Here is a 17,092-nt window from a genome sequence, read left to right as displayed (position 1 = left end):
GGACTCACTTTAATGAATACATTAAAGTCATTCTGGAAAAATCTAAGATTCCTTTGGGTTATGCAAGATATGGCACATTCTCTGTGACTGCCTCACTTGGGAACTGTCCTAATAGAAGCGCAATGGTGTTTAAAAGTTTGTGAACTCTTTTGAATTTTCAATATTTTTTGCATTAATACGACCTAAAACATGATCTGTTCTGCACAATAAAAGTAGATAAAGAGAACCAAATGAAACAAAAATATCATCACAAATGCCCATCCATTTATAATATACAGTAGTTTGAACTGACAATACATAAGAAAATCTTAATTCTTGATCTGTAGTTGGGATGGCACACACCAGTATTTAGAATGCTGCAATTTGGTCATCCTACTTAGCCCAGCCAATTGATTCTCAGACTTGCAAATGAAAATCCTTCAATCCACAAGAGGATTTATTTTGGTGATACCAGTGGTAGTGGTGGTGGCAGTGGTAATGGTTGAAACCCCTGTTCCTTAATGCAGATCACACTAGAGACAAAGGCAAGGAATTATTCTTTGTTTTCTCTCCTTTTCCTTCTTTGAATTGCAAAAGATTGGGCAGATAACTTCTCCTAGAAGGATGAGCTGCCTCCTTGCAGATACCAAATCTGCAACTCATATACAAAAGATTGACTTGCAAGGTTTTATGAACTCCCACCTTATATTCCATTAAGGGGAAAGTACCTCTCAAAACAAAAAAAGCTAAAATAAATGCCTTAACAATACAAAGACTTGAATAAGGAAGCCAGAGAAAAGCATCTATTACATAAAGCTGACACTATAAATTGCTCCTATGCTTCATTGTTTTCTTGGAAAAAGAAAGCAACACAGATCTCTTAGGTGACTCAATCATTTTGAGACTCCTCACATTTTGGACATAAACTGTTTCAACTCCTACCCTCAAAATGACGCTATAGAGCTCTGCACACCAGAACAACTAGACATAAGAACAGTTTTTTCCTGAACGCCATCACTCTGCTAAACAAATAATTCCCACAACACTGACAACACTGTCAAACTATTTACTAAATCTGTACTACTATTAATCTTCTCATCATTCCCATCTCCTTCCACTTATGACTGTGACTGTAACTTTGTTGCTTGTATCCTTACCATTTTTATTGATATTGTTTTCTGATTGCTTATTTGTTCCTGATGACTATCATTAAGAGTTGTACCTTATGATTCTTGATGAACATCTCTTTTCTTTTATGTACACTGAGAACATATGCACCAAGAAAATTCCTTGTGTGTCCAATCACACTTGGCCAATAAAAAATTCTATTCTATTCTATTCTATTCTATTCTATTCTATTCTAGTCTAGTCTAGTCTAGTCTAGTCTAGTCTAGTCTAATCTAGTCTAGTCTAGTCTAGTCTAGTCTAGTCTAATCTAGTCTAGTCTAGTCTAGTCTAGTCACCTTTCCTTTTATTCTCATAATTTATTTTATTTTATTATACTTTGTATTTTTCATATATGTAAAACTAGTTAACCACCTGGATAGTATCGTCGAAAAATCAGCGTAGCCAATAACTCTGAGAAATGCAACAATGTAAATTTTTGGGAATAAAAATAATCTAAACTGCTTTGGATGATCTTTTAAGGACTACAAAATAATATTTCGAATAAACATGTTTCCATATATGTGTTGTTGTTAATTATCTGAGACAACAAATATTAATGTAAGAACGTGTTATTATACAAGTCACATTTTCAGTATATCAAGTTTTGGGTTCAGAAGAGTCCCAAAAGAGGGAGAAACAAGAGATTACATTGTTTCAATGTAATACCTGTCAGGGTTCTGACCGATGCCCTAAATGCTTTGCGAGGGATGCTTTGCAAGTTGACAATACCCTACCATATAATCAATATAAAAGGTAGCTTAATTCCCGAACATTAACCCAAGACTAAATTACTTTATTGTGTAATTTCAAGAATTTATTGTATGTAAGCATGGATTCAGGTAGAAACATAATATAGTTACTTTGGTCAAAGAAATAATATACAAAATGAATTCAAAACCCTAGTTATTAATCATCTTCAGGAAAACGAATTACCAGATTTCTCAACAATACACATCTATTGTTTATCTTCTGCTTCCATTGGAGCATCTGATGATTCTTCAGCTTCTGAAAGCTTCTCATCATCTGAAATATATCCAAAATAAACATTTTTTTAAATAAATAAGTGTCCCAATTGTTTAGCAGTTGCTGTGATCATTAAGCAAATCCATTGTTCATATTGTTCACTGTGCAGTGGTTTTTTTTGCCAGAAATGGGAAGTAACTGGACATTTACCTAATGACCACTACAAAAAAGATCATAAAATCGGGTTTGATCACATGGTTTTACCACCATCGTGACCTACAATCGTAAATGCCGAACTCAATTACAGCCTTTTTTTAAAGACTATCTGTAAAGAATGAGGCAGTATAAGTTGAGGGTAGAATTCAGAACTCGACATTTAATGTAATTAAGGTGTTCTGAAAACCTTTGAGTCAATGAAAATTTGGAAGGTCAAGCAGATATATAAAAGGGAGAGAAGCTGAGGAAAACGAAGATTTCTTATGTACGGCAGTAGAATTACTTACTTTCCAGTGTTTGCTGAAGTTCATGGATGGTGCTCAGAAGAACGTGAAATTGCTTCCGTCTCAACTCCAGCTGAAGAACAGAAAGGAAATATACTGGAGAATATGGGCTTTTACAGAAGACCCCCTATTCTGAATCAATAAGCTTGTGAGATAAACTTACTTTGTCCTCAACACTTTCTTTGATATGAGACAGATGCTGCAGTTCTTTCCCCAGAGCTTCCAACTGCCTGAGAACATAATAAGTGCATTGTCACTTAACACATAATATCTTCACTCATTTTATTTTAATCATTTATATTGAATGCTTTAACTGTTCAAAATCCCCTAAGTAGCTCATTTGCAAATAATAATGAAATTCTGATTTAAACCAATCAACAAAATCTGAATCAGATAGAACCGCAGTAAAATACCATAAACCAAGTATGAAAATGTCTGCACCAATAAAAAGGCATTGGAGAGAAAGCAACCTGTCTAATTTTCTTCTTGGGGAAAAAAAAACATTCCAAAGGCAGATTACTCAGATGAGGATGCCTCATCTCACCTTTAATGGCAAAAGAAGCCATTGTTGTAATTCAGGATTCTGCAAAAGCAATTTATTTGAAATGTTCATTGAGAGTTCAGAAAATTAAAGTAGCACTTTCAAATTGTGCCTGGAAATCAGCTCAACAAAAAGCCCATTTTTCAAGACTAGCAAAACTAATCCATACTTCAGTTTCTGTTATGTTTTCAAAAACAGGAGTACGTACTATTAATTGGCATACTACCAGCCCCTATACAGGTAGTCCTTGACTTACAACTATTGGTATAGTGACCGTTCAAAGTTATGACGGCACTGAAAAAAGTGATTTATGAACTTTTTTCACACTTACAACCACTGCAGCATCCCTAGGGTCATGTGATCAAAATTCAAAGGCTTGGCAACTGACTCATATTTATGACAGTTGCAAGGTCCTGGGGTCATGTGATCATCTTTTGTGATTGTTGGACAAGCAAAGTCAATGGGGAAGCCAGGGTCACTTAACAACTGTGTTACTAATTTCGCAACTGCAGTGATTCATTTAACAATTGTGGCAAGAAATGTCATAAAATGGGGCAAAACTCACTCAACAAATGTGTCACTTAGCAACAGAAATGTTGGGCTCAATTGTGGACATAAATTGAGGACTATGTGTAATCAGGTCCTACAGAACTTGTACGAAGATGTTGGGCTAATATAGAATAATTGGCCAAAAATTAGTTCTCTTGTGGAGACCTAAATTAGGGTATTCCCATTTAAGCCCAACATCTTTGCCACTATATTATAATGTACAAATGTTCAAATCTTTCACATTAATATTGATGATGGGACATGTAAATTATTTTGCCATTATTATTTGATATCTGTACTCTGTAATGCATTTGGTACTTGAGTTCATTTCATACTTACTTCAATGTTTCATGTCTATCTGGATGTTGCTGTATTATTTTAGCCAAGTTATCATATTCTGAAAAGAATAAAATATAGTCCATATTGTTCCAATACCACAAAGTATGACATTTATAATTTAAATAAATTTTATTTTGTGTGCAGAACTCAAATTTGAAAATCCTTTCTTTTTCTTGTTCTAATTTTATTATTATTTTGGGTAAACTATAAATAATATAATAAAACAAAAGGAAAACAACGTAACAGTGAATAGATAATCTCAAAAAGGTTTAATTGGCAAAAACTGGCAAAAAACCCTTTCTTTTTTACTTATTACATAGCCCTGCAGCATCAATGCTAGATGATGATGATGATGATGATGATGATGATGATGATGATGATGATTAATTTGATTTGTATGCCACCCTATCTCCATAGGACTCAGGGCGGCTCACAACAATTAAAATCAAACCAGATAAAACACGTTAAAATACATATTAAATACATATTAAACATATTAAAGTAATCCAAACCCCATCAGTCCAAGCTGGGCAATTTGAACAGCCATGTTTTTAATTCGCGGCGGAAGGTGCGAAGGTCAGAGGCCAACCGGAGCCCCAGAGGGAGTTGATTCCAAACGGTGGGAGCCACCACAGAGAAAGCTCTACTTCTGGGGGTCACCAACCGACATTGTCTAGCCCACGGCACCCTGAGTAGGTCCTCCCTGTGAGAACACACCGGGCGATGGGGAGCTGTTGCTGGTTGCAGATGGTCCGACAGATATCCTGGGCCTAAGCCATGAAGGGCTTTATAGGTAATCACCAGCACCTTGAATCTCACCCGGAGGGCAACCGGCAACCAATGCAAATCGCACAGGAGAGGTGTAACATGGGAGTATTGGGACCCTCCCATCACAACCCGCGGGGCCGCATTCTGTACCAGCTGAAGCCTCCAAGTGGTCTTCAAGGGCAGCCCCAAGCAGAGAACATTGCAGTAGTTCCAAGAGATAAACCGGATCCTTAAAAGAGAAGAGGAATTTTTACTCTCTTTTAAGGAATTCCTGTCTTAAAAATTCCTCAGAAGAAAATTCCTCAGAAGAATTTCCTCAGAAGAGGAATTTTTCTTTAATGTTGTCACTTACTTGCTTGAATCTTGTCCACATTCACTTTCACCCTATTCTAACACTTATAGACTGGGGATATTCAAAAGTTTAGGTGACAGCCAACTCACTTGTATGACCCTCCTGAAAGATTTCATATAAACATTGAATAATGTGGGTGACAAGTTAAAATCCTGTGGAACCCGTAAAATAGCTCCTAAGGAATCAAGTAGATATCTCAAAGTATTATTTTCTAAATAGTACATGAAGAAATAGTAATGAAAATATCAAAAGAGCACCTCCACCCCTTCCCCTTTGCTTCCCCACAAGCATTCTAACAAGATACTGTGTACAAAAGCTACTGAGAGATGAAAGTATGTCCACAAAGACATAATCTATCCTCTTTTGGAGACCAAAACAATTTCCTTGCCATTGCTATGTCTAAACAAAATCAAGATTTCATTAAAGAGTTCCTGGAGACTGTAGAGGTTCTCAGTCAACCAGGTCATGGTTGTCCCAAAGATGCTTTTTCAGGAGGCAACTGGACTTTCTTGTTTTTTCTTTTGAAGATTACCAGCTGTCTGCAAGGAATATATAATCTTCCATTCCCCACTATCCTGTCAGAGCTGAAGAAGCTTCTTGGATGAGAAACGAAACATCTTCAAAAGAAAAAAACAAGAAAATCCAGTTACCTTCTAAAAAAGCCCCTGTAGGAGTTCCTGGAGAGTTCCTCGTGTTCTAAGAGTTCATCTAAGAGTTCCTTGCGTTCTCTATCAGGTCAGTGAAATACGGGCCAATGAACCCTATCTAACAGTTATTATATGGGATCCACAATTTTTAAGCAAAGGCCTCACTATCTCTTTTAAGAGGACATAGAATTCCATCTGCTAAAAAGAAGCATTGATGATTTCAGTAGTCTTTGACAAAATGAACTCTTTAGAGATCTTTATATCTGAATAGGTTCTCCAAAAGATTCAGAAACTAATTAAATGCATAGGCTCCAAAGTCACTAATCTGTTTGAGGATGCTTAGAATCACTTGAAAATTAAAGTCCGAAATGAGTTTATCTATCCATCATAATCTAGAAAGAAACATTTCTGTTGTGGCCTCCATCCTTTGGAACACTTGATAGCCAGAGGTGAGACCTGCTCCCTCCCCCTTGGCCTTCTGGAAGGGCCTTAAAACCTGGCTCCACCCACTAGCTTGGAGCCCCAATAGGCATGTTCTGCATGCAGGGAGATATGGTAGACAGCAGATCCCACCCTCTGTGCCACCTGTTCTCTTCATTTTTAGTTTCTATTTTATTCTTGTTAGTTTTAATTGTTTTTATATTAGAGCCCTGGTGGCATAGTGGTTAAAGTGCAGTATTGCAGGCAAATTCTGCTCACAGCCTGGAGTTCAATCCTGATGGGGGCTCAAGGTTGATTCAATCTTCCATCATTTTGAGGTCAGTAAATTGAAGACCCAGATTGTTGGGTGCAATATGTAAATAATGCTTCGACACTGTAAACTGCCCAGAGAGTGCTGTAAAGTGCTATGAGGTGATATATAATCCTAAATGCTATTGCTATCTTACCTTTTTAACATTTTGTAAGTTGCCCAGAGTTCAACAGTGAGATGGCGGGGGAGGGGCATATAAATTTAATAAATAAATAAATAAAGTTGTCAACTGCAAAGTAAACTTTACCTTGGCGGTTTTTTCGTATCCTTTTCGCTTGAAGAATTTGCTTCTTGCACTCAGCAATTTTTTCATGAGCTGCAGCTATGCTGTTTTCTTCCAAAGAAATAAAATTAATGACATAAATGTATAAATCTCACAATATTACTAAACTGTAAAAATTATACCAATCAGTATGTAGCAACATTACCCAAATTGATTTTCATCTCCAGAACTTAAATAGATCAAGAAATTAAAATATATTGCATTTTCTGATATTGTAATTACTGCCAAAGTACTCAGAACGTTTATCTGCTTGTCTATGTGTGCTGAAACTAGTTATTTCTATAAAAATGTGAGACAATTAGAAGAATCTGGTTCTATTAGACATAATATAAATGTTTATCGGTCTGTAATCACAATCTCGGATAGCTTACTATGAAAACAAATTAAACTACTTACAATGAACCAATAAAATGTATTAAAAACTATAGAACGGTAACAAAAGCAAAATTAATTAAAATGGAACAACTCTAAAGATTTGTGCTAAAAAAATACGGCTTCCACAAAAGTGAGATCAATGCAGCTGCCACTTCTAAGTCAACATTTTCAGCTAAGAGTGGGAACCAGTGAAGGTCTCAGAATTCTGACATGGTGATTTATCACTCAGTCAATTATCTGAAATTTCCAGAATATTTTTAAAAGCAATTCTTACAAAATACGTTAGTAGACCAAATGGAAAGTTGCTTGATGATGCTAATGATGACCAGATACTATCACAGCTAATTTACTAGCTAAGCTAGTAAAAACTGATCTATATGGCATTTTATCATCTCTAATGACAGATAAATTAAAATCCACTAGATAGGAACTGAATTTTAAAAAGTGTACACTTTCTTTGTAGCAACCTGAACATTATTTCCATGTGAATCTTCTAGGATGCTATTCTAAACAAAGGCAAAAAGATTGCCTTAAAATTTAGCTTTCAGTTCACAAGATAGAAATAAATTCATCTTATCTTCAAGAACAATTGTAAGGAAGAATTACACCTATGGTAATTAAAACATTCTATGGTACCAATAAGTCTTGCCAATAGAATGGCACAAAATATTTGAGGTTCTGCTCATCTGCTCCAATATCTAACTAAAAGCATCTCAACCTGAACCAGCCTTCAGAAGAGGGGTTAGAATACTTCAACCTCAGAATCCTTCATATACCTGATTGGGAGTAATTCCTTTTTTTAAAAGAAGTTTGCATTTGACACTAATAACCAGAAAAAAATATGATTACCTATATCTTTGTAGATTTTTTCATAGTTCTCCATTTCTCTGAGATTCATGTCATATACTAGTAAAGTTTTTCCCATTGAAAATTCACATTGTGAAAGAGTGCTGAGCATGCGCTGATACTGAGTATAGCTAAACATCAGAGAAGGAACATATGGTATTAGTAGCTAATCAACAATTCCCCAAGGCACTATCCTTGGTACAACTAGAAGCAAGTTAAAATAAAGTAGATTTATTTTTGTTTTTTCTAAAGGTTCTAACCAAATTATGCCAGCAAATCTGAAAAAATGACACTGTGGCCAACAGACTGAAAGAAATAGGTTTGTGTATCAGTATCAAAAAAGGAGACTCAATAGAATGTGCAATCTTTGATGGTAGTTCCATGAGGTATTGTTTGCTTCTTGGTTGTTGATCTAATGTTAATCTTAATGTTAATCTCTGCTCATTTGGATACTGATTGTTGGTAAGGAGGTGTTTTGGCTTTTTTGACTGTCTTTTTTGAATGGTATGTAGATCTTAGCAACTACCAAATCAAACAAGGTAATACAAAGCACACAAGCTAACAGTAAACTATAGCCAATCAAGACCACTCCCACAAATACTGACACGGAAACCCACTAGTATATAAAATGAGAGCAAGCTCCACTCTAAACGAGCACTGATGATGTTACTTAGTTTGGTTATGAAATGTCTGTAAGAACACAACCAAGCTCAGAGAGCAACAAGAACTCTGTAGTTCAATCCTGAGCTACAATTATTCTCTTTTATTGGCATATTATTGATGCTTTTGAACGTTGGCAATAAGATAGACTTCTGTAAATACCATATGTAGCCAAAAAAATAAAAACAAAAAGTAACATAGAACAACCAGAGTTCTCATTTCAGGCACAAATGGCCAGGCTCAAATGATCATATTTTGGACATATGTACGATCTAGGTCTCTTCGGAAGTGTATAATATTGAGAAATATCAAAAAGAATGCAAAAAAGGTGACAACTAGAAGCAAGGTAGATTCCCTTAATTATAGAAGCAATGACTGCACCATGGGAAAATTTAAGGAACCATTTTCAGGACAGATCATCATAGAGAAGATCTATCTTTGTGAATGCTAATATTCAACACTGACACAGGCAATGGCAGATAACATCACTTTTTTTCAAACATACAATACGTATATATAATTTTAAACCTGTTTTAACTGGGACTTTCTGAAAGTTATTAAAAGCGTTAACTGAAAGCTGGAAAGCTGATATTTATAATGGTCAAACTATATCTATTAAGTATTTTAGTTCTGATATAAATAGAGCCAAAGTAAACAGTTTCAGAAGTATACACTTATATAACAAATAAATAGCAATGATTTACTCATTAAAGTCAAACTATTTTTGTCTGATGGCTTTCATTTACTTTTTCTTTTATAGGATGATTTGTTGTTGTTTTTCTTAGAAATACAAATCAATGCATTTTCCCAGGACATATTAGCTAGCCTGTATCATACTATTCAGCACTTGCTATAAAACCCATTCATTTTAATTACCAAAGCAGTCACCATATTGCCAAAGATATACTTCAAAAGTTATAAAATGTTGTATCATAACTTGTTCCCCCTCGTATGTATGTTAAACTGTTTCAGATACAGGTCATTAGATACAAATTCCATTTTCTATTAAAATGAACATGTGCTATAGATAACAACTGCTGTTGAATGAACTGTTTCCACATTTGATTTACAAATAAAAGACAGCAAAATACCCTTCTTCTTGAGATCCAGAATGGCACCACTTGATGAAACTCTTCACCAGCAAATTAATTCGTCTGTCATCCCCTGCACCATCTCCATCAATCAAAAGTCGCTTACGAATAACTTCATCTAAAATAGCAATAATATTTCTAAAATGAGACAAATTATCACTTGTCATAGAAGCCTGTCAGTAAAAATGATTTTTTTCCCTAAAAAAAAAAGTCATGGAGGATTGTTAGCTAACAAAAAGGTCCTGACTCATTTTATAATAATGATGTGTAAAACAGAGACCTCCATGGTGATCCTGTTAACTGAACTGGAATTTCTCTGTAACAATTTAATTACTTGTTAATTATATGAATAATCAGTTATGAGAACTTACACCATCATTCTATTTTAATTTTTAAAAATAATATTGACTCCTAGTGACTATATGGAGAAGTCCATGCAGTTTTCTGGACATTTTTGGAAGTGGTTTGCTGCTGCCTTCTCAGGGCTGGGGGAAAGTGACTGACCCAAAGTCTCTACTCCTAGTCCAGTGCCAAACTGGCTTACAATCCTATTCAAAAAAAGTCATAGTATGTTCAATGGGGTTTACAAACAGAAAAGCTGACACAGAATTGTAGCCTTCAATATAGAAAAAGGAGAATACAGTATATTATTTAAAAATTAACTACTATTTTATTTTAAAAAGTTCATCAAAATTATAAATGTATTAAATTAATTTCAAACACAGTATTGGGAGGAAAAATAGATCAATTAATATTTAAATCCATGGGGTATATCTATAGAAGAACAAAAACTGAAAACAGAATAAGCTATATAAAAGTACTGGAGCTGTAACGTAGGAACAAAACAAAGAGTTAATAAAGCGTCAATCAGAAGAAAAAGCAAAAAAAAGAGTATGTGCAGAAAATCATGGTAATTTTAAAGCAAATACAACTGGGCCTGGAAATATGTAAGGCATGGCAAGGTCTTGCTATCAACTAATATTCTTGGGCAAAAAAAATGCATTAATGATCATGAAAACGGGAGGAAGACTAGGAATAAGGAAGAATCATATATTTTGTGCAGCTTTAGTATGTAAAGACCAACTGCTAATATGTAGAGTCTGTATGATTGGTAAAAAACAGTAAAAAAAATTAAGTCTCTGATCATATGCAGAGCTCTAAAAGTGATAGACAGGAAATTTTCTACAGTTTTTTTTTGGGGGGGGGATATAGAGGTCATCTGACACAGAAATGATTCTGAACTGAAACCATAGGAGACAGAGGCCCCCTAAAATATATGCCATGAAGTCTTTATAGATAATAACTGGCAATCTGAATTGCTAATTCTGAGAATTTGTGCAAGTTATGGATTGGCATAACATTCCTTTGCCCTAGCAAACATAACATTCCTTTGCCCTATTCCAGTGTTCTCTATAAATAAGTCTCATGTCCATTTAAAAGAAAGCTGTAAAGAATAAAAGCTCAAGGCATGACAGTGTATGCTCGAGTTTTTTGGATGCCAAGAACTAAAACAGGAGTTCCCAAACTCTTCAGTTTATTAACTCTTCCCTGAAGTTTCAGATTGTTCGTTTATTAAATGAAAATATTTTCATATATGACACTTTGGTTAATAGTACTATGAATAACAATAACAATAATAAGATGCTTGATAGGCAGACAAAAATGCCAAATCCATTTTAAACATCTGGATGACTGTCCAAGGAGCCATAATAATAACAATTGACTCTTTGGATAGTCCCATTGAATCTTTGGGGATGATAATGACCACTTTATGGAAGCCTAATCTAGAATCACCTCCACTGTAGCCCACCTTGTTGAATATAAAAACATCATACATGCATTCTTTCTCCCTCCTTTTCCCCTTTGGATTTTTCTAACCCCTATTTTTAAAGTTGCAAATTACTTACCTGAAATCAGGGAACACTGTAACATTGCCTCTTTAACGCCAAAGGGGCCACATACCCTCATGGCAGAACATAAGTCATTATTAAAAAGGAATAATATAAAAACGTGTAAGAACAGAAAGATGTGAACCGAAGGGGGGGGAATCCCGATTACCACTAAACAGTAGCACCGGGTTAGTTCTACCCCCCTTCGCCCCCTCTTTCTCTTGGATACTTATTATTTTTGATGTTTGTTATTCGATCCCCTGTTCTGTTTTGGTGAAATTTGTGTTAGCTCAGTCCGAGTTGCCTGTGGGCTTACTCACTTTAGCTCTTTAGCTACTTATGTGCCTTTTTTTTTTTAGTTTTGTGTGCCGCCCAGAATCCACTGGCGCTGGTCAACGGCCAAATGCATTTTAATAATAATAGCAATACTGTCCACAGGTCGTCCCTATAGAATAGAATAGAATAGAATAGAATAGAATAGAATAGAATAGAATAGAATAGAATAGAATAGAATAGAATAGAATTTTTTATTGGCCAAGTGTGACTGGACACACAAGGAATTTGTCTTTGGTGCATATGCTCTGAGTGTACATAAAAGAAAATATATGTTTATCAAGAATCATAAAGTACAACACTCAATGATAGTCATAGGGTACAAATAAGCAATCAGGAAACAATATTCCTGCAGCCTTAGCCGTACGATGAGAAGTAAGCCTTAAATTCATATTTCAAACCTTCCACCCACACCCACACCCACATCAATACTCCCCAGCCTGAGTTCACCTAAAGGCGCTTTCCTTTGGTTTCTCCTTTTAATGAACTGGACCCGCCGCCGAGCCCCAAACGAAGCTCCACGGGCTGTCTTTGCAAAAACAACAACACGCGAGGCAAACCCCCAAACCCAAAAAGACCTCGTGGCCGCCGCTTCTGCGGCTCGTGGGGGGGGGGGGTAATAGTATCGTGGGAAGTCCGCCACGGAGAGCTGCGAGGCGCCGTCAAAGGCAGCAATGAGCCCGGGAGGAGGAATCGGGAGTCTCAGCCGGCGGGGAAGGGAGTCCTAAATCTCGGGGTGGGAGGGGGAAGCATAGAAAAAGCGAATCTACGCCCCCCCCTCCAACTGCCATCAACTTGGCTGAAGGATTAAGGCAGCGGCTGAGCCGGGTTGGAAAGGCCCTACCGGCCAAGAGGGGGAAGGTGGCGGGGAGGCTCAAGCTGGGCCCGTCCGGGAAAAGCGAGCGGAAGCAGGCGGCAAGGGAGGTGGCGGCCGGCTCCCGGGGTCGCTCCGTCTCTCACCGTCGGTTACAGCTCCCATGGCAGCGGCGGCGGCGGCGGTTGCTGCTGCTGCTGGTGCAGAAGCCGGTCTGGGCGGCGGCGGCTGCGAGTGAGGTGGGTCCGACTGAGACGGCCGCTTCCCACAATGCAGCAGCGGCAGCCGGGTGAGCGGCAGCCATGGAGGGGGAGGAGGTGGTGGCGTCGTCGTCGTCGTCGTCGGTGGCGGCGGCGGCGACGGTTGGGGCCTGAAACTCGCCGGGCCGAGACAAGTTAGGGGGGCGGGGGGGGCGCAAAGGCGGCGAGGCAGGCGAGCCCGCGGGCTGCTGAAGTCCGCCCAGGGTGTCCTCGGTCCTGTGGGCCAGGCCTCCCCGCTCCAGCAGGGCGCCTTCCTCACCAGGTGAGGACAAAACCGGGGAGGGTGGCAGGTGAGCGGACAGGGCTCCTCCCCCCCCCACTGCCCAGGTGTGAGATGGCGGCGGGGGTGGTGGGGAGGCTTGCCTTGGCCACTGGCCTTGTAACCTTTGGTGACCTTTGCTCAGCCTCCCTGGGGTTGCCACCATGCTTTGTGCCATGCCCTGCTTGACCACTTTGGGCACTGCCACCTGTACCACCTGTGCTTTTCTTGGCTTGCCAGGATCAAAATGCTGCTAGGGAACTTTCCTTGGGTTTCATTGTTCTGCTCTTATTTTCCTCCCCAGCTCTTCTTTGGCTAGCTGGTAACCGTTGTGTGTCACTTTCCTTTCCGCGGGTAACATTGCGTAGCGGTGGCAATAGTTGCTGATAACTGCCATTGCTGCAATCCACCCGGCACATGGTGTGCGGCCATCCCTGTCGTGATGATGCCCCTTTATAACTGGCACCGTTACTGTGTGCGGTGGAGCTTCTTGCCATCGACATCCTCATTGCCATGTCATCCTCCTTGACTGCTTATCGCTTCCATCTTTCCCGCCTTGTTTATCGATTTTAGTATCCATCGTCGAGACGGACGCTACTGTCATCAACCGTAGCTTTGCCATCACTGATGGGTCTCCCGATGAAACTGGCCACTTTCGCTAAGGCACCGGCTATCCTAAATACAACTTTTCTTGTATAGCCCCTCTTGATTTCTTTGAAAGCCTTATAATATAACTTTTCTCGGAACCACACCGTTTCATGCGTTTTCCCCACATGTATGTTTTCAGCTTTGCTGTTAATATTTACTGCTGTTCTTTTACTGGTGGTGTTCCAGCATTAATATCAGAAAACACACATATGCTAAAAATAACTTCAATTGCGTCGCTGCCATTTCTTTCCCTTCATTTCTGCCATTGCCCATCCATGCCCCATTCCTTTTCATCACTGCAAGAAGACCCTTTATGTGTTGGGTAGGGGGCTGGACTAGAAGACCTCTGAGGTCTCTCCTAATCCTGTGATTTTGTGATTTTTTTAGTGCACTAATCCATTTGCTGAAATTTTCTCTTCCTAGTGTCTGTAACATTCTGTTTAACTTATTACCTCAATTTTTTCCATTATGTTTTGTTTTTGATAACTTCCATTATGAATTTCCTTACATTTCTAGATACCGTGGATTTACTTCCCTTTCCTTCTCTGAAATTAGCAATGTACATCCCACTTCTATTATTTTGCCTTTGAAACCCCTAGTCTACCATTTCTACTATTGTTGATATGATTATTTCTGTTGTACCGTTGTAAATATATGAATGAAAATCTCTTGACAGTCTCCACTTGGTAACTCTTATAAGTGGATTAAATGTTACAATGCCTCAGTGATTTTCATAACTTTGATAGTGTTTTACTTATTATTGCTGGCCTTTGCAGATTGTTACATATGTTTCACTGGTGGTAGTTGCTTTTGTTGAAGAACTATAATTGGTAAAACAAAACAGTAAGATCATAGCAAGTAGCTGAGTGAGAAAAGGCTAAACAGAGTCACACATAGTTTGCAGCTGGATGGGAGACCACCCTGTAATCTCAGAGCTTTAGACTAAACAGCAAAGTTTAAAAAAAAAACTGAAAGGAAGTGGTAGCAATTTATTGTTATAAAGAATAGACTTGTCCATAAATTCACAAAATTCACTTACCTCCAAGGAGTCGACTTTAAATAAGAGGGAGTATTTGATAAAAAAATATTTCCTTTACAATATTCAAAATAAGGAAAGTCAAGTCATATTAAACTTGAGGAATATTGTGACTCATCCCATTTTTTTCCTTTGTAAAAGCTCTATTGAAAAGTGGAAATATGAATGGATTCTACAATTCATTTATAAGGAGATCCTTGTATATCAGATTAAAAATTCTAGATTTGTTATTTAATTGTACATCCAGTGGTTAATCCAGATTGGGACCTGTCGTTGTAGATTCTGCTGTGGGTTAGGAAGAATCTGGAGGTTTTGGAAGCATAACTATTTTTCTATTTATGTTTCTGTTTTCCTGACAATTTAAGTATCAGCTGCTGATAGTAGAGTGAAGAATAGTGTTCATGCTGGGAAAAGTCAGGCACAGAGGCAGAAGCAATTGTTTATTCTTGTTCTTATGTATGCCTTGTACTTCAGAATTGCTTCTGAAACCAGTCAAAGTTCCACCTGTGGTGCAGAAAGAGAGTGAAAGACAAAATAATAGAAATGTATTGAATTATAAAAAGAAGAAGAAGGAGTTTTGGAACTATCTTAAGTATTGTATGTTGAAAATTACAATGGTAACAGTGGCAAGCTATAGGCCTGTGGAACTGCAAGCTTTCAGTAATCATGAGTAGGAATCTATTTTCTTTCAAGCAAATATATCTCCAAGTTTGAAACACTATACATTTTGTTTTCATGCATCAGTAGTAAAATAATACATGAACAGCTTTTTACATTTTCAACATTTTTTTTCACAGATTTGTATTTCTTTTCAATGTGTTTATTTTGGAACTTTCAAGAATGATTATAATGTGCTGCGTATTAATAAGAAACAACAAAGATGCAGTAGTTTGCAATTTGCTCCACTTTAAATGCGAATAATGTGAAATGAAATGTGAAATGAGAATAACTTCTAATTGAAACTCAGGAAATGCAATACAAGATTAAGACAGTTCTGTCTCTCTAGTACCTTGTTCACAGTTTAAACTTTTAGAATGCTATTAGGTTGTAAGCTTGAGGTCTTCAGTCCAGAAATGGGAAAGCATTTCTTATAGTCTATTTTTACCAATAGCAGCAAAAGGAGTCTTTTATGTTGCTATCTTTAAATCATTCTGTTGAAATGAGGAAAAATTGTATTAGCCTGGTATACTGTACATTTCTATAAAGGAGTGCTATAATTTCTATTCAGTTTTGCTATTGAAAATAAATTCTGTCAGAGTGTTCTTAACTCTTAAGTTTACGTATTTTCTAAGATCCATGTGGTGTATCAGAAGGTTTTTGTTTAAAAAAAAAAAAAAAAACAGTGCCTGTAACCAGAATTCTGTCCAGCTCTCTTGGACTCCCAAATGCAGTCATTACAGGTGTTGGAAGAAATATCCTTCTGGGTTCTGCTCCAAGTGGGGGAAAAGACACTGGAAACATGGAGACTGCTTGGAAAGATGGTTTAATGGTGGACAGGATCACATGGCTTGAGTTCCTGAACAGAAAAAAAGGGCAGATACAGTGAATCCTTGGGTTTTTATGCTCTCTCTGGCTTTGCATTTCCTGGGGACCCGAAACAGTATCCTGATTGGTTGTCAGACTCCCAGGGGGTGGGGGTCTTAGCTAGCCTTGCTGGCTGATGGTCACATGTGCTTCCCAGGTCACATGCTTCCCAGGTCACATGTGAGTTTCTGCTGCTATTGTGTAGAGGGCTAATCCTATCTTTGTTGGATCTTTGGCAATTCCTACTATGGCTCTGCCTGAAGGAGGTAGATCTTTTGTTCTGTAGAATAGACTGGCCCAGGCCTTAATGGCCCATTGACAAAGGGTGGGGGCAGGAAGATGGGAGCTGCTTCAAAACATGCTTATCCATTTCTCATCCAGGGAAATATAATATTCTGCCTTTTTTAATATTTCCTAAAAATATTTCATTCCTCTAGGAAAGGAGTGGGTGCTAACTTCCAACACAGGTAATCCTCAACTTACGACCACAATGGAGCCCAAAATGTATGTTGTTAAGT

General features: G+C 37.8%; 2 protein-coding genes across 2 annotated transcripts in view; one reads left to right on the top strand and one right to left on the bottom strand.

Moving 5' to 3' along the window:
* Positions 1-1,938: 1,938 nt before the first annotated feature.
* Positions 1,939-13,259, bottom strand: THOC7 (THO complex subunit 7). Its single transcript, XM_034440653.3, has 8 exons — positions 12,994-13,259; positions 9,812-9,929; positions 8,064-8,191; positions 6,804-6,890; positions 4,039-4,096; positions 2,773-2,839; positions 2,613-2,682; positions 1,939-2,169 (listed from the first exon to the last, which is right to left on the bottom strand). Exons 1-8 carry the CDS (start codon positions 13,010-13,012, stop codon positions 2,102-2,104), a joined length of 615 nt encoding a protein of 204 aa, XP_034296544.1. The 5' UTR covers positions 13,013-13,259; the 3' UTR covers positions 1,939-2,101.
* The window catches only part of ATXN7 (ataxin 7), a 115,251-nt gene continuing 111,278 nt past the window's right edge, over positions 13,120-17,092 (top strand). The window contains exon 1 of the mRNA XM_034440650.3: positions 13,120-13,369. The gene's annotated coding sequence lies outside the window, so the exon portion shown is untranslated. The remainder of the gene's footprint in view (positions 13,370-17,092) is intronic.

The sequence above is a fragment of the Pantherophis guttatus genome, chromosome 2 (assembly GCF_059756535.1).
Source record: "Pantherophis guttatus breed Tessera chromosome 2, ASM5975653v1, whole genome shotgun sequence".
In the NCBI taxonomy this organism is placed as follows: domain Eukaryota; kingdom Metazoa; phylum Chordata; class Lepidosauria; order Squamata; family Colubridae; genus Pantherophis; species Pantherophis guttatus.
Note: the sequence above shows the minus strand (reverse complement) of the source record. Positions and strands in the feature narration are given on the sequence as shown.

Bases quoted from the DNA above. Each gene is read 5' to 3' on its own strand.
- THOC7 (XM_034440653.3), bottom strand. The intron at 4,097-6,803 runs GTAAAGTTTACT...TATTCTTTTCAG, and splicing joins GATACGAAAAAACCGCCAAG to AATATGATAACTTGGCTAAA. The intron at 2,840-4,038 runs GTAAGTATGAAA...TTATGTTCTCAG, and splicing joins GATAGACATGAAACATTGAA to GCAGTTGGAAGCTCTGGGGA.